The sequence below is a fragment of the Coenobita brevimanus genome, chromosome 117, assembly GCF_032717465.1.
Source record: "Coenobita brevimanus isolate Jiangsu-jjx chromosome 117, ASM3271746v2, whole genome shotgun sequence".
Classification (NCBI taxonomy): domain Eukaryota; kingdom Metazoa; phylum Arthropoda; class Malacostraca; order Decapoda; family Coenobitidae; genus Coenobita; species Coenobita brevimanus.
The window spans coordinates 1,392,996-1,417,131 of record NC_137070.1 but is presented as its reverse complement, the minus strand read 5'-3'; the positions used below and the strand labels follow the sequence as shown (position 1 = coordinate 1,417,131).

Sequence of the window (24,136 nt, the reverse complement as noted above, 5' to 3'; positions counted from 1 at the left end):
GGGGTCGTTAGGAGGCGGGAACGTTGTAATGGCGTAGGTGTAAACAAACTGGTGTAGGTGTAGCCGGGGCCCCTCAAACCAGGTATTTTATCCGGTTATCTGGTGTTCTGGTGTGAAAGGATATCGCCATGGGGAAGGAGAAGAAGAATACACGGGACAGGTCTCGTTCAGGGAGCAGGGAAGCCAGAAAGAAGAGTAGCAGAAGGTATGATTAAGATGCTTAGCTGTACGATTGGAATATATCACTAGTGCCACCAGTAGCTCTCTCTCTCTCTCTCTCTCTCTCTCTCTCTGTTTATCTCTCTCTCTCTCTTTCTCTGTTTATCTCTCTCTCTCTCTCTGTTTATCTCTCTCTCTCTCTCTCTCTCTCTTTATCTGTTTATATCTCTCTCTCTCTCTTTCTCTTTATCTGTTTATCTCTCTCTCTCTCTCTCTCTCTCTCTCTTTCTCTTTATCTGTTTATATCTCTCTCTCTCTCTCTCTCTCTCTCTCTCTCTCTCTCTCTCTCTTTATCTGTTTATCTCTCTCTCTCTCTCTCTCTCTCTGTTTATCTCTCTCTCTCTCTTTATCTGTTTATCTCTCTCTCTCTCTTTATCTGTTTATCTCTCTCTCTCTCTGTTTATCTCTCTCTCTCTCTCTCTCTCTCCCTCTCCCCTCTTAATGACCTACCACTATACTAAAGGAGATTAGATGTAACTGTTACTGTTTTATGCTTTTCTCAAAACCATTCTCTCTCTCTTTTACCCCTTGCATTTCTTTCCTTTTTTTCAGCCTGATGTTTAAGTTTCATACATTTACAAACTGCTGAAGATTTCCTTTTAATTAATGATGAAGATTAGGTAAACATACACTCAGTTGGAGGCAGTAGAGGCGCCCTACCAAATCAGTTCGTCTACTAATAGTCGGTTATATTTTTCTGATTATTTCTGGGCTGGTAAAGAAATGTTTCATGCTAAATATTTTTCCCTGTTGTGTTTAGCTGTTACGCTGTCAACTCGTTTGTTTTTTCAAGCATAATGGTGGAACCTGAGTGTGTAACTAAACCTTACTTAACTATACCTAATAATTTAACCTAACCCAGCCTAATCTAACCGAATCTAGCATCCAGTCGGGAAGTTTGGAAATGGAAACCACCTTTGAGTATGTTGAGTAAGACAAACAGTCGTAGGTACGGCTTAAGGAATGTGATGATATAAACAGTGGGAAATTTATCAGCAGGAAAAGGTAATGTGCCTGGAGAAATAGGAATTGAATTAGTGAAGTCCCTCTACTGCCTCAGACAAAGCGTATGTTTACCAAATATTATGACAGAGGGTGAAAGACTGACGAAGAGAGTGTATGTGAGTGAGGTGGAGGGGGGGAGAGGGAGGGGGAGGCTGAGGATGAGATGGAGGGATGGGGAGGAGAGGTATATGAGAGAGGGGGGTGTGAGCTGGGAGCAGGGCAGTGAAATGGCGGGGGACACGGCGACGTGGAGGCGATTTGTTTGTGGCCACCCCGAATGGGATTAAGGCGTTTGGCAGTAGAGATAGATAGATTAACTTTCATAAGTATATTTAATTCATGACATCCCAATTCTGTGGAAATATCACTTATGTTAGTAAAGAGCGTTGGGTTAGATTTGTTGACATCGGTGGTGGTGTCATACCCCATAAAGAGGACAGTGGGTCGATTTGGTCCCATAACTTGTGTCCCAGAATTTTCAGGGTTACCGTAGTTAGGTTAGATTGAATTAAGTCAGGGAGATGTGAGCTGGGAGCAGGGCAGTGAAATGGCTGGAGACAGGGCGACATGGAGGCAATTTGTTTGTGTCCACCCCTTGTGAGATCAAGGCATCTGGCAATAGATAGATAGATGGGCATAAAACAACTAACTCAAAGACAAACTTCCGCCCCTTATGGAAGTATGGTGCTTGGGTATAGATAGAAGAAGGAACCAAAGGCCAGGAGCCCACAAATTGTTCACTCTGGGGAAAAAAACAAAAAAACAAGATAACATTTGCCTGTAAAACTGATGTGGTTGTGTAGTTATGCTCAAAATAACCCATTTCTGCAACTTTTTGATATCACAGTGATAATTACAATATAGTTTATGGACAAACACGTACAGTTGTAAAGTCTACCCAGGGAAGCTCTCTTGTGGTTTCCCTAAATTTACATATTTTCCCTTAAGAAGGAGAGGATGGAGGGTGAAAGACTGACGAAGAGAGTGTATGTGAGTGAGGTGGAGGGGGGAAGAGGGAGGGGGAGGCCGAGGATGAGGTGGAGGGATGGGGTGGAGAGGTATATGAGAGAGGGGGGTGTGAGTTGGGAGCAGGGCAGTGAAATGGCGGGGGACAGGGCGACTTGGAGGTGATTTGTTTGTGGCCATCCCAAACGGGATTGAGGCATCTGGCAATAGATAGATAGATAGATAAACATTTAGACTACCCTCTTGAACATTATAAAACTACCTTTCCTTAGTCTGGGGCCAGCATTCTCATTGGTTAAGGAAGCTCCCTAACACCTCGTCCTTAGTGATTTATTTTTGGATATAGCTGGTTAACAATCTTTTGCTATTTATGCAGAGAAGGCAATATTGGAAGGATTAATGTACTAGTACGGTAACACAGTAGAGGACAGTGAAGTGTAATAAACAAAATAAATTGTTTAGGGAAAGATGTTAGGGAGCTGTATGCAGAGTATGGCAATATTTGAAGGACATATGTAACAGAAGTGAACAGAGAGGTGTAATGAACAAAATAAATTGCTTAGGAAAATGTGCCAAGGAGCTTTATGCAGAGTATGGCAATATTTGAAGGATTTATGTACCAGTGACACAGAAGTGGACAGTAAAGTGTAATAAACAGAATAAATCACATAGGAAAAGGTGTTAGGGAGCCTCCTCAGCCAATAAGCAGGTGAGCCATGGGGATCAGGTAGCAAACTGGCATTCAGGATGGAAAGATGGCAGTTTTAGTACAGCTTAAGGTGACAGGAGTATAGCCAGTCAGTCATCTTCCATTTTATCCACATTGTATTTCATCTGTCTATCTATCTATTGCCAGACGCCTTAATCCTGTAAGGGGTGGCCACAAATAAATCACCTCCATGTCGCCCTGTCCCCCTCCATTTCATTGCCCTGCTCCCAGCTTACACCCCTCTCTTTCATATACAGTATCTCTCCACTCCATCCCTCCATCTCATCCTTGGCCTCCCCCTCCCTCACTCACATACACTTCTCACTAGTCTCTCACTGTCCATCCTCTCCACATGGCCAAACCACCTCAATGTGTTGTATTTCATGATCCCTGTATTTTCAGACATTCAAGGTCGAGTTCCGGTGAGAGAAAGCCAGTTCGACACTCGAGGTCAAGATCACGAGAGAGAACAAGAATGGAACACGATTCAAGACGTAAGAACAGTTCGAGATATGAAGACAGGAGTCACCCGCATGGGAAAGGAAGAAAGAAGTCCCCTCCTAGAGAAAATGCAAGAAATAGGTCATACTCACGTGAGAGAGATGGAGAACGAGGGAGGCAGCGTTCCCGATCAAGAACAAGAGACAGGTACAGAGCGTCCTCGAAAGAAAAATTGAAGTCACACTCGAAGGATAAGTCAAGGAAGAGATCAAGGTCACCAGACAGGAAGAAATTGAAACACAGACGGTCCAGCTCGGAGGAAAGCCGGCATAAATCAAAACCTTCGTCCAAAAAGAGTAAGAAGAGAAGTTCATCCCCGTCTTCCACTTCATCAGAAAGTTCTGATGTGAGCAGCGTGGAAGATGAATTTGTGATGCTTCAGCGTCTGGAGAGGGAGAGGGAAAGGAGAAAGGAAGAAAAACTAAATCAGAAGAAACTTAGAAAGATAAATGAAACCCCAGCTGAGAAAAGACTGCGTAGATTACAGAAGAAGGTACCGTATGCCAGTGTTGTTGATTTGTGTGGATGGTGGGCACTGATATAACCAATTAACTCCCTTCAACCTCTGTCTCTTCACCACACTGTTGTATCTTTATCTCATTTCTATCGCTACTTCAGTGGTCACTGCTCCTCTGCACTGTGCTTGCATCCCTCCACCTCTATGATGGGTGCATTGCACGCTTCTAGCAACAAACTCTCATCCCTTTTCTGTTGAACTTTCTAATGCAAGAGTTAACCATTACTCCCGGTCCTTCATTTATGCAACAAGTCAGCTCTGGAACTGTCTCCCTCTGTTTGTATTTTCTACTTCCTGTGGTCTCCAGTCTTTCAAACGCAGTGTGTCCAGCCATCTCAAAATGAACATATCTTGAATTTGTCTCTTGAATTTTTTTTTCTTGGAAGGAACGATTTGCGGGCTCCTGGCCTTTGGTTCCTTCTTCCTAGCATTAAAAAAAAAAAAAAATTAACGCCACTGCCTGTTTATATAAATGTCCCTCAACTCCCTCCCTGTCCATTGAAAGAGGGAGGACTCTAGAAGAAGGTAGAGGTGTTAGGAAGCTTCTTTAACTGATGAGCATATGGCACCATGATCTTGTCCCAGGGCTAGAAAAGTGCGTCTTTGCGTTGAGAGGGCCATGTGGAGAGGTTGGAGAGTGAGTGACTGATGAGGAGAGTGCATGTGAGTGAGGGAGAGGGAGGGGGAGGCCAAGGATGAAATGGTGGGATGGAGTGGAGAGGTATATGAGAGGGGGGTGTGTGAGCTGGGATGAGGGCAGTGAAATGGCAGGGGCAGGGCGATAGGGAGGCAATTTATTAGTGCCCACTCCTTATAGGATTGAGGCTTGTGGCAATAGATAGATAGGTAGATGGAGGGATAGTGTTATATGCTTAAATTTTGACTGTTTACCATTTCACGAAGCTAAAGAGACAAGATAGAGAACAGCTTTAGACCAAGTAAGAGGAGAAAGAGTATTGTAGGATTGTCAATGTTATATACTTAAAATTTCACTGTTTACCATTCCAGGAAGCTAAGGAAAGGAAACGAAAGGAAAAGATGGGCTGGGACAGTGAATATCTCCACTTTACGAACGCCGACAATCCCTACGGCGATAACAACCTACTGGATACGTTTGTGTGGAAGAAGAAACTCGAGAAGGAAGGATTAACAGACCTCACAAAGTATGCCCCACATCGCACAGTATTGGTATATTTTTCCTCACTCTGTTTCCCCTATACAGTTACAGGTCAATTCAAATGATGTTGATTTTGAATTTGCCTCCCTGTTATCTTTTTATTTTTTCTTGGAGGGAACAATCTTATGGGCCACTTAGCCATGGGTTCTTTCTGTCTATCTATCTATCTATTGCCAGACGCCTCAGTCCCGTTTGGGGTGGCCACAAACAAATCGCCTCCAAGTCGCCCTGTCCCCCGCCATTTCACTGCCCTGCTCCCAACTCACACCCCCCTCTCTCATATACCTCTCCACCCCATCCCTCCATCTCATCCTCGGCCTCCCCCTCCCTCTTCCCCCCTCCACCTCACTCACATACACTCTCTTCGTCAGTCTTTCACCCTCCATCCTCTCCACATGGCCAAACCACCTCAGTGTGTTCCTCTTAACGCTTCCTATCACATCCACATCCACACCACAATGCTCCTTTATATCCTCATTCGTCAGCCTGTCTCTCCATGTGACTCCACAGGCTCCTCTTAAATAACTCATTTCTTTCCTCCTTACATAAAAAAAAAAAATCTATCTTTCTATCTATCTATCTGTCTATTGCCAGACGCTATGCTCCTGTAAGGGGTGGCCACAAACAAATCACTTCCATGTCACCCTATCCCTTGCCCTTTTGCTGCCCTTCCCCTGCTCACACTCCCTTCTTTCATATTCCTCTCCACTCCATCCCTCCATTTCATCCTCAGCCTTCCCCTCCGTCTCCCCATCACTCACATACACTCTTCTCATTAGTCTCTCTTCCTAAGCAATGTATTTTGCATACCACTCCTTATTGTCCAATTTTGTTTTATTTTAATCATTCCAATACCACCATTTTGTGTATAAATAACATACAGGTTGAGATTACCCAGCCATGTCTAAAAATAAATCACTAAAGAATAGATGCTAGGGAGCTTCCTGAACAGACGAGAATACTGGCCTTGAAGCTAAATCAAGGGCAAAACTAGAAAATTACTTACTAACAATTTCCTAGAAGGTGTCAGAAATATGCATGTACAGTAATACCCCGAGATACGATACCTGGCCAAGCAGGTAGGACGAGTTGGTGACTGGACGGTGTTTGGGGATGGCTGGGTTTACGATTGTTGGTGTTTGTGTCTGTCTGTCCGTCTACAGTAATACCTTGATATATGATGCCCCTAGATGCAATACCCCAGCTTAAATGGGGGTATAAATTGCACCATACCCTGCCTAATGATGGCCAGACACCGGTTTAACGATGGGTTTTGATTATTCGTACTTATTTTGATGATATTTTAGACTAAAATTGTGTGTTTAGGTTGATTTATAAACTGTTTTTAGACTTAGATTAATGTGTTTTAGCCATAGGTGGGGTGAACATTGTCATTTTTGTGTTTAGGTGGATTTATAAACTGTTTTTAGACTTAGATTAATGTGTTTTAGCCATAGGTGGGGTGAACATTGTCATTTTGGTGTTTAGGTGGATTTATAAACTGTTTTTAGACTTAGATTAATGTGTTTTAGCCATAGGTGGGGTGAACATTGTCATTTTGGTGTTTAGGTGGATTTATAAACTGTTTTTAGACTTAGATTAATGTGTTTTAGCCATAGGTGGGGTGAACATTGTCATTTTGGTGTTTAGGTTGATTTATAAACTGTTTTTAGACTTAGATTAATGTGTTTTAGCCATAGGTGGGGTGAACATTGTCATTTTGGTGTTTAGGTGGATTTATAAACTGTTTTTAGACTTAGATTAATGTGTTTTAGCCATAGGTGGGGTGAACATTGTCATTTTGGTGTTTAGGTTGATTTATAAACTGTTTTTAGACTTAGATTAATGTGTTTTAGCCATAGGTGGGGTGAACATTGTCATTTTTGTGTTTAGGTGGATTTATAAACTGTTTTTAGACTTAGATTAATGTGTTTTAGCCATAGGTGGGGTGAACATTGTCATTTTTGTGTTTAGGTGGATTTATAAACTGTTTTTAGACTTAGATTAATGTGTTTTAGCCATAGGTGGGGTGAACATTGTCATTTTTGTGTTTAGGTGGATTTATAAACTGTTTTTAGACTTAGATTAATGTGTTTTAGCCATAGGTGGGGTGAACATTGTCATTTTGGTGTTTAGGTTGATTTATAAACTGTTTTTAGACTTAGATTAATGTGTTTTAGCCATAGGTGGGGTGAACATTGTCATTTTTGTGTTTAGGTTGATTTATAAACTGTTTTTAGACTTAGATTAATGTGTTTTAGCCATAGGTGGGGTGAACATTGTCATTTTTGTGTTTAGGCTGATTTATAAACTGTTTTTAGACATAGATTAATGTGTTTTAGCCATAGGTGGGGTGAACATTGTCATTTTGGTGTTTAGGTGGATTTATAAACTGTTTTTAGACTTAGATTAATGTGTTTTAGCCATAGGTGGGGTGAACATTGTCATTTTGGGGTACAGTTTACTAAGCCTGATTTTTTCCAGACTTATATTTGATGATTTTCAGATTTTATTTTTTGGTTTTAGTGAGTTATTTACAGGCGTTAGGCTTAGGTTAGCATCCTCGACAGCTGTTAGACCATTTAGACTGGCTTTAAACTTGCTTGGGGGCTCACTGGGGTGGGTTCTGGACTTGGCTGGGGGGAAACCCAAGGCTGGTAAATGCTCCACATTGCTTTACTTGTTAAAAGTACCCCGATATACAATACCCCGCCTAACAATGGGGTTTTACCTAACCAATTACATCATTATACTGGGGTATGCCTGTACTGGATCAACTGAAGCAGGAGGACAGAATTCTTGGATAAGGAGGGAGTTCAGGGAGACTTATATAACAGTTTCAGTCTGCAGTGCACTGGGTTTATGTCTAGATAATCCTGGGTCCACAGCGAGAGGCATAGGGACAACACACACTACCTCCAGCATTCTTATAAAACCATTCAGACGTCCTTCTCCTCACACACACCCTTCACTACCATCATAAATAGTCTGATGGAAGTTTGGAGAATGAACTTGAAAGGGTACAACAAGAAAGAAAGGGAAGAGTAAAGTTATGGTCTTCAAGAGAAATGAAGTCAGTGAATTTACAGTGAGGTTGGATGAGGATGAAATGGAAAATGTGAGTGCGTTTAAGTATGGTACTTGGGTAGTGTGATGAGTAAGGATGGAAGTTTAGAGGGTGAAGTGCTTGAAAGGGTACAGCAGGGAAGAAAGGTTGCTGGTTCCTTGAAAGCAGTGATAAGAAACAGGGAAGTGAGCATGGAAGTGAAAAAGTTACTACATGACAGTATTGTGATACCAACTCTAACGTATGGAAGTGATGCTTGGACCTTGTTGGAGGGACACAAGTCAAGAGTGAGAGCAGTGGAAATGAGCTTTTGAGAGGAGCCTGTGGAGTTACATGGAGAGACAGGCTGACAAATGAGGAAGTGAAGGAGTGTTGTGGTGTGGATGTGGAGTTACATGGAGAGACAGGCTGACAAATGAGGAAGTGAAGGAGTGTTGTGGTGTGGATGTGGAGTTACATGGAGAGACAGGCTGACAAATGAGGAAGTGAAGGAGTGTTGTGGTGTGGATGTGGAGTTACATGGAGAGACAGACTGACAAATGAGGAAGTGAAGGAGTGTTGTGGTGTGGATGTGGATGTGGCGTGACATGGAGAGACAGACTGACAAATGAGGAAGTGAAGGAGCGTTGTGGTGTGGATGTGGATGTGGAGTGACATGGAGAGACAGACTGACAAATGAGGAAGTGAAGGAGTGTTGTGGTGTGGATGTGGATGTGATAGGTAGCATTAAGAGAAACACTGAGGTGGTTTGGCCATGTGGAGAGGATGGAGAGTGAGAAACTAATGAGGAGAGTGTATGTGAGTGACGTGCATGTGGAGTTACATGGAGAGAGAGTCTGACAAAGGAAATGAAGGGGTGTCGTGGTGTGGTGTGGATGTGATAGAAAGCGTTAGGAGAAATACATAGAGGTGGTTTGGCCATGTGGAGAGGATGGAGACTAATGAGGAGAGTGTATGTGAGTGAGGTGGAGGGACAGAGAGGGAGGGGGAGAAAGGATGAGATGGAGGGATGGAGTGGAAAGACATATGAGAGAGAGGGGGATGTGAGCTGGGAGCAGGGCAGTGAAATGGCGGGGGACAGGGTGACATGGAGGTGATTTGTTTATGGCCACCTCTTACAGGATTGAGGCATCTGGCAATAGATAGATAGATAGATAAACTCAAGTAAAATAAGAATATAAGTAAAGCTTGCCAAAATCTATGTTAAAATTTCTCTAATTTACGTTTTATTTTTTTAGAGAGGACATTGAAAAGCAAAACCGAGCCAAGATGGAGGAGAACCGGCTGGAACTGGAGAAGGTGAAGAAGCGGAGGCAGGAGCGAGAGCAGGAGAGGATGGAGCGAGAGAAGATGATGGAGCTGGAGCAGAGGCAGAGAGAGGCGGCGCAGTTCTCCCAGTTCTCAAGACAGGAAGACCAGTTCCAGTTAGAGCAGGCAAGGTAAGGAAAGGTGTGGTGGCCTGTGGGTAGAGTTAGCTGTAATATTCTCTCTCTCTCTCTCTCTCTCTCTCTCTCTCTCCAGTTAGAGCAAGCAAGGTAAGGAAAGGTGTGGTGGGCCGTGGGTAGAGTTAGCTGTAATAGTCTCTCTCTCTCTCTCTCTCTCTCTCACACCTTACCTCAGCCTCTTTCTTCACACTACATCTCAGCACCCTTTTGACAGCACTTCTTCGTGACTAGCATGATATTCTAGTGTTAATCTATTGTTGTAACTCAGTGTGGAGAGGCCAAGTTAAAGCAAATTAAAGATAGGCAATGAATAGAGGCAGTTTTCATCCATCCATCCATCCATCCATCCATCCATCATCCAATCCTGTGTTGCCCCATGAGGAGCGTAGGAGGCCGGGGCTAGGCAAGTTGGTCCTGGCATTTAAGATGAGAGTGACCAGCCTCACTCATCCCTGAGTGGCATTACGTGAGCAATTAACCCCAACCATCCCTTGGATATAAACCTTCACTGGCTCAATCCGATTGGAGCGCCTTAATTACCCACTAAACCACCAGGCGCCATACTTTGGTTATATGGTTACCACCCAGCGTAGTAAATGGTCTCCTGGTGCACAGGAAACCATTTGGCTTGTCACTCAGTGTAAAGTCACCCACAGGCAGAAAGAAGAGGAAAGAATGAAGGAAAGAAAGACACATTATGAGTAAAAAAAATCTCTTCACAAATATCATCCTGTTCAATATCATCATCATCGTCGTCATCATTGTCGTCTTCATCATCGTCGTCGTCATCATTGTATCTTATCATATCGCTTATAAAGGCTCCAACATGCATGCGTCAGCCGTGGTCACCTAATGGCGGCTCTCCATAGTGCTTCATCTCTGACAGCCTCCCTGTTCAGTCCCTTATCCCTGAGGTCAGACTCTATAACCTCATCCCAGATCTTTTTTGGTCTGTCTCTCACAACCCTCCTCCTGATGCTCACACTCCTCACCTTCCACACACAATTGTCACCCTCCATCCTCTTAACATGCCCAGACCATCTCAATCTACCCCTCCTCATCACAGCATCAGTACGCTCAAGCCCCATTCTTCCTCTCAACTCCTCCATTGTAAACCTAGCCCCCCAGACCTTGCATTCAAGGATGCATTACACATTGATCTAATTGTTGTCGTTTCTGTACATTTGATCTTATGAATATCCTCTTCCTTTACTGCCCAGGTCTCACTACCGTACAGCATTACACTACGAATATCCTCTTCCTTTACTGCCCAGGTCTCACTACCATACAGCATTACACTACGAATATCCTCTTCCTTTACTGCCCAGGTCTCACTACCATACAGCATTACACACCTAACACATGCCACATACAAATATCCTTTAGCAAGGAGGGAGAGCCCTCTCAGTGTCAGGAGAGGCAACAGCTCCCTGAACTTCTACCAACCACTGCTCACTCTAGCCACAGAGCTGCTCCAGCACATAACATGTCTTCCAGATAACAAAACTCTTCCACACAATTGCGAGACTCACCAGCAAGATCAATCCTTTTACTTTCACGCCAGACAGTCTCCACCTGCTCTCCCCAACACACCACACACATGAAATCAGCTTTACTTCTCAGTGTACCTCTAATACCACTACATCCCTTATGCACCCACATATCGCAAGCACTGAGCAAGATGGACTTACTTCCCACGCCCTTGTGGCAAACTGCACATGGCCACACTCCCTCAGCTTTGACATTATCACCATCATAACCATCATTATCATCCAGACCTTTTTTCGTGCATAAAGCTGGATTGAGGTAGGGTCAGAAGAAGAAAAACCTGATGGAAGGAGAAACTAACTAAATGTCTGCCCAGATAAAAGGGGTACACTCACTCACTCACTCATCATACAAGCTCCCAGAATCCTGACTCCACCCCGTGGGCATAAACTTCCACACTGAAGCATCATTTGTCATACAGCTGGTAGTGTTATTATTGTTATTATTATTATTGTTATGGAGAGTGAGAGACTGATGAGGAGAGTGTATGTGAGTGAGGTGGAGGGGGGGAGAGGAGGGGGAGGCCAAGGATGAGATGGAGGGATGGAATGGAAAGGTATATGAGAGAGGGGGGTGTGAGCAGGTAGCAGGGCAGTGAAATGGCGGGGGACAGGGCGACATGGAGGTGATTCGTTTGTGGCCACCCCTTACGGGATAAGGCGTCTGGCAATAGATAGATAGATATCGTTTTCGTTTTTAAAGGCTCCAACATGCTTGCATGTGTCAGCCTTGGTCACCTAATGGCTGCTCTCCACGCTGCACGATCCATTGCAGCCTCCCTGTTCAATCCCTTAACCCTGAGGTCACACTTAATGTCCTCATCCCATGTCTTTCTCAGTCTGCCCGTCATAACCTCACCCCCAATATTAACACTTCTCACCTTCCTCACCCAATTATCATCCCCCATCCTCTCCACATGTCCAAACCATCTCAATCTACCCCTCCTCATCACAACACCAATACACTCCAGTCCCATCCTACCTCTCAACTCTTCCATTGTAAACCCAGCCCCTCCAGGCCTTGGACGCAGGGACGCACTGCACATCCACCTAATCATTGTCATTTCTGTATGTCTGAGCCTGCAAATATCTTCCTCCTTCACTGCCCAAGTCTCACTACCATACAGCATTACACTCCTAACACATGCTGCATACAAAGACCCCTTAGCACGTAGGGAGAGTCCTCTCAATGTCAGGAGAGGCAAGAGCTCCCTGAACTTCTTCCAACCACTTCTCACCCTATCCACAGAGCTGCTCCAGCCCCACCTCCAGCACACAACATGTCTCCCAAATAACAAAACTCTTCCACACACTCAAGAGATTCACCAGCAAGTTCAATCCTTTCACGTCTGACAATCTCCACCTGCTCACCCCGACACACGGTACACATAAAATCAACATTATCTCGCAGTCTACCTTTGATACCACTACATCTCTTATGCACCCATTTATCACACACACCGCACAAGATGGAATTACTTCCCACGCCCTTGTAGAAAACTGCACATGGCCATTCTCCCTCGTCTTTGACAGTACCGCCACCAACCCTAGATATCATCACTTTTGTTTTATCTGCATTTACCCTTAAACCCTTGTTCCCCATACCATCTCTCCTCTTCCTAAACCTTTCCTTCACCTCCCTTTTGTTCTCTGCAATCAACACCAAATCATCAGCATACAACAACTCCCATGGGAGTCCTTTTCTAAAGTCACGTGAGAGGGCTTCAAGTACCATGATAAACAACATGGGACTCAAGACTGACCCCTGATGCACACCAGCATTCACGGAAAACTCATCACTCAAATCTCCATTCACTCTTACCTGGGTGTGAGCACCCACATACACAGCCATAACCACCCTAACCAGCCACTCCTCCAAGCCAAGCTTTCTCATTGCCCACTTCACCACCTCTCTAGGGACTCTGTCAAAGGCCTTTTCCAAATCAACAAAAACAAAATAAAGATCCCTTCTCCTACCAATATATTTTTCCTGAAGCTGTCGAACAATGAATATAGCATCAGTGGTCCCCCTACCTGGCATAAACCCAAATTGCATCTCATCAATATTCACTCTTTCTCTAATCATACCTTCTAAAACTCTCTCCATTACCTTCATTATCTGATGTAAGAGCTTTATACCTCTATAATTTCCTCTTTCCAGGGCATCACCCTTCCCTTTATACACATTTACAATTACACTCTTCAGCCAATCATCTGGGACAACACACTCATAAATAATCCTATTTATCAGGTCAGTGACTAAACTCACCCCTATATCGCCTGAGGCCTTCAACATTTCGGCAGTCAACCCAGACACACCTGCTGCCTTCCCCACCCTCATCCTGCCTATTGCCTCACTCACAGTAGCAGCATCAATCAAAGGCCAAGGGCCAGACACTGGATCTGCTGGCTCCAAACCTTCCCTGTCCCAGTCAAACTCCTCATTCAACAACCGGTTATAATGCTCTCTCCATGCATCTTTAATAACCTCACTGTTCACCACTACCCTTCCTTCATCATTCTTCACACACTGCTCACCTATGATATCCCGATTATCCCTCTTCACCTGACCTGCCACCCTAAATATATTTTTCCTTTCCCCATGATTTAGGTTATCAAGTAATTGTCTCTGTGACTCAGACTTTGCCCTGTATACCTCTCTCCTAGCCCTACGCTTGGCAGCCAAATATTCCTCTTTGCTACCTCCCTTCTTCCATTCCCGGAAAAGCCTTCTTTTCTCCTTAATTGCAGCTTCTACACCCTCATCCCACCACCAGGTTACTTTATGTCTTGGTGGTCCTCTTGTCCAGCCGCATGTTACATCAGTATTGATTATTGTTATTGTTGTTACTATTATTGTTGTTGTTAACCCCTGTCTGTTTGGCTGAGCAGACATGATCACAGATGTAGAGTATTGGCAATAGATAGATAGATAGATAGATAGCTAAATAGATAGTATTGGCCTCTCCTTGTGGTAGACAGCATCTTGACAGGATCAGATCAGGGTGCAGGGAAATATGAGGAGGGTTGGCTCCTGGATGGACGCTGCAGCTGCTTAACACCACCCAGAGTACACAGTGTCGCCATAATTAAGCTGCTCTTCTGCCTCACATCTGGGAGTGTAAATTAGAGGAACTGGTAGATTTGTTGCTGTCTGCCTCACCCTGTTCTTAGGTGATGATGATGATGATAATGATGGGAAGAATGAAGGAAAAAAAAGACAGAGGAGGAAGGAAGGGTATATAAGTGGCAGGTGGTGGTGACCATCATCCACTCACATGATGTAGTGCTGCCTACTTCTTCCTTCACCTTTATCATTCTTTTTCTGTGCCTGCCCTCCTCTCTTCCTATTTCTCCCGCCTTTCCTGTCACTTCTTATTGCTTTTCTTTCCTTTACAGGTGGCTTTACATTGAGTGACAAGCCAAATGGTTTCCTGTAAGCCAGGAAACCATTTACAACGCTGGGTGGTAACCATATAACCAAACCATATGTGCTCCCTACGTGTCAACAAGTGGGATGGCGGAGGGTTAGTGCCCCTCCCCGTAAAACAACTAACTCAAAGCCAAACGGCCACCTCTTACGGGATTATGGCGTTTGGCTATAGATAGATAGATAGACGTAAAACAACTAACTCAAAGACAAATGGCCACCCCTTATGGGACTATGGCATCCGGCTATAGATAGATAGAAAAAAAGAATTCCACAGACTACAGATATACTCTATTCATAAAAAATCCTTAGCAATTGGACTTAAACTGTTTGGGGCTGAGATTTGGTTGAATTAATCTAGGGAAGCAAGTAGCAGAGAGAAGCAGTTTGGCGAATAAAGGAACTCTGTTAATCTTCGTAAACTCTGGAACTGCCTCCCTCTGTCTGTATTTCCTACTTCCTATGATCTCCAGTCTGTCAAACGCAGTGTGTGTCCAGGCATCTCGAAATGAACGGATCTTGAATTTGTCTTTGTTTTGTTTTGTTTTTTCTTGGAAGGAACGGTTTGCGGGCTCCTGGCCTTTGGTTCCTTCTTCCTTGAAAAATAAAAATATATATCTGATCCCCACAGACTCCGGTCACAAATTCGTATTCAAGATGGACGAGCCAAGCCAATCGACCTGCTGGCCCAGTATGTGAGTTCGGACGGCGATGTGAGCGCGGTGGACGTACACGAGCCGTACACACACTTGACAGGCCTGACACTGGTCGACCTTGAGGATTTACTTGAGGATATCAGAGTCTACATGCAACTGGAGAAGGAGGTAAGGTATCAGTATAAGCAGGTGCCTGGTGGGTTAGTTGGTCTGCCTTTATAACCGTGAGATGTGACGTGGAAATAAATGAGAGAGAGGGATAGAAGTGACAGGAAGAGGAGAGGGATTAGGAAAGGGGAGAAGGGGAAGAGGAAAAGTGGGAGGAAAGTAGAGAGGGGAGAGAAGAGAGACAGACAGTTTTGTGGTCTGTCAGTGAGAGGCTTTATAATGAAAGCAGGTGCCTGGTGGGTAGTGGGTAGTGGATGTTGGAGTGGCCCTGGTGAGAGAGGATAGTGTTTGGAAACTCCCTGTACTGTTGTTTGCAGATGATACTGTGTTGTTGAGTGAAGACGAAGGGGAGCTGCAAGGCTTGGTGGATGAGTTTGGGAGAGTGTGTAAGAAACGGAATCTAAAGGTGAATGTAGGGAAGAGTAAAGTGATGATCTTTGAGAGAGGTGAAGTCAGTGAATGTACAGCGAGGTTGGATGGTGAGGAATTGGAAAATGTGAGTACGTTTAAGTACTTGGGTAGTGTGATGAGTAAGGATGGAGGTTTGGAGGGTGAAGTGCTTGAAAGGGTACAGCAGGGAAGAAGGTTGCTGGTTCCTTGAAAGCAGTGATAAGAAACAGGGAAGTGAGCATGGAAGTGAAAAAGTTACTACATGACAGTATTGTGATACCAACTCTAACGTACGGAAGTGAAGCTTGGACGTTGTTGGAAGGACACAAGTCAAGAGTGAGAGCAGTGGAAATGAGTTATTTAAGAGGAGCCTGTGGAGTCACATGGAGAGACAGGCTGGCGAATGAGGATATAAAGGAGCGTTGTGGTGTGGATGTGGATGTGATAGGAAGCGTTAGGAGGAACACACTGAGGTGGTTTGGCCATGTGGAGAGGATGGAGGGTGAAAGACTGACGAAGAGAGTATATGTGAGTGAGGTGGAGGGGGAAAGAGGGAGGGGGAGGCCGAGGATGAGATGGGGGGATGGGGTGGAGAGGTATATGAGAGAGGGGGGTGTGAGCTGGGAGCAGGGGAGTGAAATGGCGGGGGACAGGGCGACTTGGAGGCGATTTGTTTGTGGCCACCCCAAACGGGACTGAGGCGTCTGGCAATAGATAGATAGATAGACCTATCCCTGTGTACACAATACTGGATGGAGAGTGAGAGACTAATGAGGAGAGTGAGGTAGAGGGGGGAGAGGGAGGGGGAGGCCAAGGGTGAGATGGAGGGATGGAGTGGAGAGGTATATGAGAGGGGGTGTGAGCTGGGAACAAGGCAGTGAAATGGTGGGGGCCAGGGTGACATGGAGGCAATTCATTTGTGGCCACCTCTTACGGGATTAAGGCGTCTGGCAATAGATAGATAGATAGATAGATAGACAGACAGATAGACAGAGAGAGGGAGAGATAACAAAACTGCATAATACCAAAAGCACAACGTATGGGATTTATCATACGTGGTACCAGGCAGCTCCATCGTACTTCAATCAGTGGTTTTGTGTCCCCCCCAGGATGAGAATCAGTGGTATTGGACGGACTTAACGATTATTGTGCAAGATGAACTCCGCCGCCTGCGCCATCGCGACACCATCCAGGACGCCACCACACACCGCCAGGGCATCCACGCCGCTGTAGCCTCCGACGTCTCCTCGATATTCCAAAACAAATCCCTGGCCGATCTGAACAAACTGCAGGTCAACATCGAGTCTAAGCTCTCAGGCCCCACCACAGGCCTTGATATTGGGTACTGGGAGTCACTGTTGTCGCAGCTGAAAGGTGAGGAGCCAAGTACCTTCACAGTGAGAGACTAACAAGGAGAGCGTATGTGAGTGAGAGGGATGTGGAAGCTGAGGGGATGGAGAGCAAGAGCAACAAGGAGAGTGTATGTGAGTGAGATGGAGGGGAGGAGTGGGAGGGGGAAGCTGAGGATGAGATGGAAGGATGGAGTGGAGAGGTATATGAGAGAGGGGGATGTAAGGGGGATGGAGAGAGAGACTAACAAGGAGAGTGTATGTGGGTGAGGTGGAGGGGGGGACAAGGAGGGGGAAATTAAGGATGAGATAGTAATTTATTTTTGGATATGGCTGAGTGATATAATTTTGTATGTTATATATGGCATTTGGTTGTAAGAATGATTGAAGTAACACAGATGATGATGGTAAGGTATAATAAGCAAAATAAATCACTTAGGAAGAGGTGTTAGGGAGCTTTCTTAACTATGAGAATACAAAGCCAGTTGTGTATGAGGCTAATGCAAGAGTTAGCCAATACTCCCAGTCCTTCATGTATGCAACAGGTCAACTTTGGAACTGTCTCCCTCTGTCTGTATTTCCTACTGCCTATGACCTCCAGTGCAGGCAGGTAGGTAAGTTAACCAATACTCCCAGTCCTTCATGTATGCAACAGGACAACTCTGGAACTGTCTCCCTCTGTCTGTATTTCCTACTGCCTATGACCTCCAGTGTAGGTAGGTAGGTAGGTAAGTTAACCAATACTCCCAGTCCTTCATGTATGCAACAGGTCAACTCTGGAACTGTCTCCCTCTGTCTGTATTTCCTACTGCCTATGACCTCCAGTCTTTCAAACGCAGTGTGTCCAGGCATCTCAAAATGAATGCATCTTGAATTTGGCTCTCTTGTTTTTGTGTTTTTCTTGGAGGGAACAGTTTGCAGCTCCTGGCCTTGGGTTCCTTCTTCCTTGCATAAAAAAAAAAATAACCGTAGGGGAGGTAACTTTGGCAACTGTTATTATTTAATGTCTTTTTTTTCCAGGATATTGGATGGATATTCTGCCACAAGCTCAAAGGCTTAAGTTACCAAGATCAGCACCACATCTAAGCACCCTATATTGTCTGTCCCTCCTGTACAGATTCGTGTCATTTTCTTTCGTTTATAAAAGTTCCAACACGCTTGCCTATATCAGCCTTAGTCACTTAATGGCGGCTTTCCATGCTGCTCGATCTCTGGCAGCCTCCCTGTTCAGTCCCCCATCCCTGAGGTCACACTCCATGACCTCATCCCTGGTCTCTTGGTCTGCCTTTTACAATCCTTCCCCCAGTGTTCACACTTCTCACTTTCCACACCCAGTTGTCATCCTCCTTCCTCTCCACATGCCCAAACCATCTCAGTCTACCCCTCCTCATCACAACACCAATACACTCCCGTCCCATCCTTCCTCCCAAACCATCTCAATCTATCCCTCCTCATCACAACACCAGTACACTCCAGTCCCATCCTTCCTCCCAAACCATCTCAGTCTATCCCTTCTCATCACAACACCAATACACTCCAGTCCCATCCTTCCTCCCAAACCATCTCAGTCTACCCCTCCTCATCACAGCACCAATACACTCCAGTCCCATCCTTCCTCCCAAACCATCTCAATCTACCCCTCCTCATCACAACACCAATACACTCCAGTCCCATCCTTCCTTTCAACTCTTCCATCGTAAACCCAGCCCCCCCAGGCCTCACACTCAAGGACGCACTGCACATCCACCTAATTATGGCCATTTCTGTCATCTCAATCTTTAAAATATCTTTGTATTTACAGCACATCAGGCAAGAGCAAGATTACGTGAGCGACACAGAGAGAATTTGAGGAAGAAACTCGAGGTGTTGAAGGCAGAACAAGGAGTGAAACAGGAAGAGGATGATAACGATGATGATGATGATGATGGTATTGAAGAGAGAGTGGAGGGTGGTGAGGAGAGTGATGCTAGGAGGTCACCAACACAGGAGAGGGAGGTGGAGGCCGCTGATGAGGAGGGAGGAGAAGCCAGCCAGCCCAAAGTGGAGGAGGGAGAGTCAAGTGGAGGGGAGAGAGAAACGAATGAAGAGTTAGTAATGTCTTTGTATGTTAGTGTTTGTAATGTGGATGTTATAGGGGAAGTGTTATGTATGTAGTAGTAGTAGTAGTAGTAGTAGCAGGAGTAGGAGTATTCAAAGTAGTAGTAGTAGTAGTAGTAGTAGTAATAATAGTAATCGTAGCAGTAACTCCATTAATTAGCTTATACAGACTGGCCATTGATTATCAGGTGTGGTCAGGATTCCAGGAGCTTGGATGATGAGTGAGTGGCAGTGTGGCTCAGTTAATTGGGCAAAGCTGGAGTGGTATTTCAATCTATCCATTTTTTTCTCTCTCTCTGGACCCTATCACACCCTACCTTGGAATGGGAGAGGTGTGGATGATGATGATGATGAGGAGGAGGAGGAGGAGGGTCTAGATGATGATGATGACAGTGATGATTGATGATGATGATGATGAGTGATGTTACCTTTTGCCTCAGGAGTCAGGAGGATGATGAAGATGGTGATGAATGGGACTCGGGGTGTGAGGGGGACTCGGCCATCAACTCGGCCATCTCGGCCTACAACGCCGGCCGCTACTCGCCCCGTCTGCTGCCGGTAAACAAACTGGAGCCTGGGACGGTGGTGGTGGACGAGGGGGAGGACGAGCAGCGGCTGGCGTGGGCCCGGCGTCGCGTCATGGGTGCTGGACAGCCCCTCGAAGCGGAGTTGTCAGCTGAGGAGAAAGTGATGCAACAGGAAGCCCAGCGTGCCATGTCAAAGTGAGCACCAGGTGGCATTGGTCTCTCTCTCTCTCTCTGTTTATCTTTCTGTCTGTCATTCTATATCTATCTCTATCTATCTGTCTATCTCTCTATATCTATCCATCTATCTATCTGTCTGTCTGTCTGGCTGTTATCTATTTATCTGTCCATCTATCTGCCTGTCTCTATTTCAATCTATCTGTCTCTGTCTATCCATCTGTCTATCTAATCTGTCTAACTGTCTGTCTCTGTCTATCTGTCTGTCTGTCAGTCTGTCTATTGCTAGATGCCTTAATCCCATAAGGGGTGGCCACAAACAAATTGCCTCCATGTCACCCTGTCCCCTGCCATTTCACTGCCCTCCCCCCAGCTCACACCCCCCTCTCTCATATACCTCTCCGCTCCATCCATTCTTATATCCCATTCTGCATTTATCATTCATATTAGGTAGCTCCCAAACGCCTCTTCCTCAGTGATTTATTTTTGGATGTGGCTGGTTAATATCCTCTTGTGTGTTATTTATGCAGAGTATGGGCATATTAGAAAGATTTATATATCAGAGAATAGGACAGTAAGGTGTACTAAGAATAAATCACTTAGGAAAAGGTGTTAGGGAGCTTGATTTGACTAGTAACCAAGGAGACTGGATACGTTTACAAACTGGATCGTTAATTTGACTATATTCCTTCTACACCAACTTGGCCCAGATTTTCCTCCTTTTCGCTGTTTATATCACATAGCTCAGTGGCAGAAAAAGATAATGCTATGGCTCTAGGTCCTTCCTGCAGCACTTCTTCGTGACTAGCATCATGTTCTAGTGTCCTCCTACTGCTGCAACTCAACAGTGAAAGAGGGATGGTAATTTTAGGCCAAGTTATAGTGAAAAGAGTATAGGAAATTACAATACAATGCCAGTTGAACATATACTGCTACTTGTAATGTTCATGTACCAATTTCTTGTATTAAATTATATGGAGAGAAAGAGAGAGGGAGATGAGGAAGTAAAGGAGCGTTGTGGTGTGGATGCGGATGTGGAGTTACATGGAGAGACAGACTGACAAATGAGGAAGTGAAGGAGCGTTGTGGTGTGGATGTGGATGTGGAGTTACATGGAGAGACAGACAGACAAATGAGGAAGTGAAGGAGCGTTGTGGTGTGGATGTGGATGTGGAGTTACATGGAGAGACAGACTGACAAATGAGGAAGTGAAGGAGCGTTGTGGTGTGGATGTGGATGTGGAGTTACATGGAGAGACAGACTGACAAATGAGGAAGTGAAGGAGCGTTGTGGTGTGGATGTGGATGTGGAGTTACATGGAGAGACAGACTGACAAATGAGGAAGTGAAGGAGCGTTGTGGTGTGGATGTGGATGTGGAGTTACATGGAGAGACAGACTGACAAATGAGGAAGTGAAGGAGCGTTGTGGTGTGGATGTGGATGTGGAGTTACATGGAGAGACAGGCTGACAAATGAGGAAGTGAAGGAGCGTTGTGGTGTGGATGTGGATGAGAACTCCTGTCATCATCATCATCATCACCATCATCACTATCATCATCATCATCATCACCATCACCATCATCATCATCACCATCATCATCATTACCATCATCATCATCATCACCATCATCATCATCATCATCATCACCTTGCTCCCTCCTAATAACTCCCAGACAGAGGATAGCCATGACAAAAGCGCCTCCATGCCACCCTATCCCCACACCTTTCCCACTTTCTCAAACACCTCTCGTATTTTTCCTACACTTTCTTTAACATAGTGTCCTGTAGATACAAGGTAGGGTAGTGGATGTTGGAGTGGCCCTGGTGAGAGAGGATAGTGTTTGGAAACTCCCTGTACTGTTGTTTGCAGATGATACTGTGTTGTTGAGTGAAGACGAAGGGGAGCTGCAAGGCTTGGTGGATGAGTTTGGGAGAGTGTGTAAGAAACGGAACCTAAAGGTGAATAGTGTATTGCCTGAGACTCTCTCTCTAATACAAAAGACTTATGTGTGGTTATTTTCCCTTCCTTTGCAGCGATGAAGCTCAGTTCAGCGTCGAGGCGAGATTGGATCCACAGCACTTCCTCTGGTCGGATAAGTACAGACCGCGCAAGCCTCGGTACTTCAATCGTGTGCACACTGGCTTTGAATGGAATAAGTACAACCAGACACACTACGACATGGACAATCCTCCACCCAAGATCGTCCAGGGGTACAAATTCAACATCTTCTACCCGGACCTCATCGACAAGGCCAAGACGCCACAGTACGAACTCATCCCATGCACCGACAACAAAGACTTTGCCATACTTAAATTCACTGCCGGCCCCCCCTACGAATCCATTGCCTTTAAAATCGTGAATCGTGAATGGGAATATTCGTACAAGAGGGGATTCAGGTGCCAGTTCCACAATAATATCTTTCAGTTGTGGTTCCACTTCAAGCGTTACAGATACAGACGATGATGTGTGAGGCATTCCATACTGATAAGAGAATTGTTCCTTTTTAAATATATGATGGTGTAGAAGATTTGTTTTCTCTCCCTAACCCTAACCCTCACTCCCCTCCTCTACTCTCCTCCTTTCCTTCTCTTCCCTACCTTTCCTTCCTTCCCCTTCCCTTCCCTTCCCTTCCCTTCCCTTCCCTTCCCTTCTCTTCCCTTCCCTCACGTCTCCTCTCGTCTCACTCTCTCTCTCTCTCTCTCTCTCTCTCTCAACATTCTTTAAGATCCTGTTTTAAGAATATTTTGATGTTTAATTATGAACCTCCATCTTATTCTTGTCAGTATTTTTTTTGTTTTTTTTCTCCCTATGATACCTATCGAACCCCAGTTTCTACAGACAAAATCTTGGGTACCATTTACAGATAAAACCCACATCTATTACCCATTTCACTTTGGGCTAAATATCTCATTAGATTTCCTCTAAAATGCCACATTTAAAAAAGTGACCCATTTTTACCCATTTCCCTGTGAAGGTATGGTGATGAGACCCAGCTCACGGGATAGAGCAGTAAAAAATGGGGTAGGTTGATTAAACGTCCGTCGCCGTGGCTCAGTTTTGCTCTAAAATGCACCGTTTTCGAGATATTTGCACTTTTGTGTTTTCAATGCCAGGCTCGTCCTCCTGGGCCACAGATTTTAAGCCTGGTAGATGGCGCCTCCAGTATCTTACTTGCACTACAGCAGCAACCACTGCCTCCCACACTGCCAACCCATTCTTCCTCCTGTGCCAACCTCTTCCCCTACCAGTGTCATCCTCCTGCTCTACCAGTGCCAACCTCTTCCTGTGCCAGTGCCAGTGCCAACCTCTTCCTGTGCCAGTGCCAGTGCCAACCTCTTCCTGTGCCAGTGCCAGTGCCAACCTCTTCCTGTGCCAGTGCCAGTGCCAACTTCTTCCCTCTCCAGTGTCAACTCCATCCTCCTTCATTGCAGTATGTGTGTGTGTGTGTGGGGGGGGGGGTTGATACGTGGTGTGTGTGAAGGGGTGGTGGTGGTGGGTGGATGATTTGATTTGGTTGCAGTGTGTGTGTGTGTGTGTGTGTGCCAGGGATCGAGTCCTGGAGGTGGACAGATGTTTTTATTTAGAAGAAAGGAGAGAGAGGGGTGCCATTATTGCAGTGTTCAGGGCCATGATGGGAGTAGATAAAACTGACAGAAAAGATCTGTTTGTATGGGATGGAAGACTAACAAGAAGACATGGAATGAAACTTAAAAAGCCAAGTTGCTTGAAGGATATCAAGAAATATATTTTCCATATAGATGTATAGATCTGTGCAATAGCCTGGACAAAGAGATGGTCCAGTCTAAAAACTTAAACGAGTTCAAAGCAAAATTTGACTTATTGAAAAACAGAGACGATACTCCACGAGCGTAGCTCATTTCCTGTATATCACAACTAGGTACACACACACACACACACACACACACACACACACACACAATACTCTCTAATGTAACTTGCTGGTGGGGAATTGTGTGTATGTAACTGTGGTGGTGTGGGAGGTTGCCATGGTAACACACAGGCACCTCGCACCACACACACACACACACACACACACACACACACACACACACACACACACACACACACACACACACACACACACACACACACACACACACACACACACACACACACACACACACACACACAATTTATTTTTGGGTAGGGCTGGTAAAGAGACCTGTATGA

The 24,136-nt window shown here is 45.1% G+C and overlaps 1 protein-coding gene across 1 annotated transcript; it reads left to right on the top strand.

The window, feature by feature from the left end:
• Positions 1 to 21: 21 nt before the first annotated feature.
• cactin (cactin, spliceosome C complex subunit) lies at positions 22 to 22,481 on the top strand. Its single transcript, XM_080287194.1, has 9 exons — positions 22 to 205; positions 3,302 to 3,893; positions 4,926 to 5,080; positions 9,400 to 9,600; positions 15,215 to 15,407; positions 16,907 to 17,171; positions 18,948 to 19,233; positions 19,684 to 19,965; positions 21,979 to 22,481. Exons 1-9 carry the CDS (start codon positions 129 to 131, stop codon positions 22,406 to 22,408), a joined length of 2,481 nt encoding a protein of 826 aa, XP_080143320.1. The 5' UTR covers positions 22 to 128; the 3' UTR covers positions 22,409 to 22,481.
• The last annotated feature ends 1,655 nt before the right edge of the window (positions 22,482 to 24,136 follow it).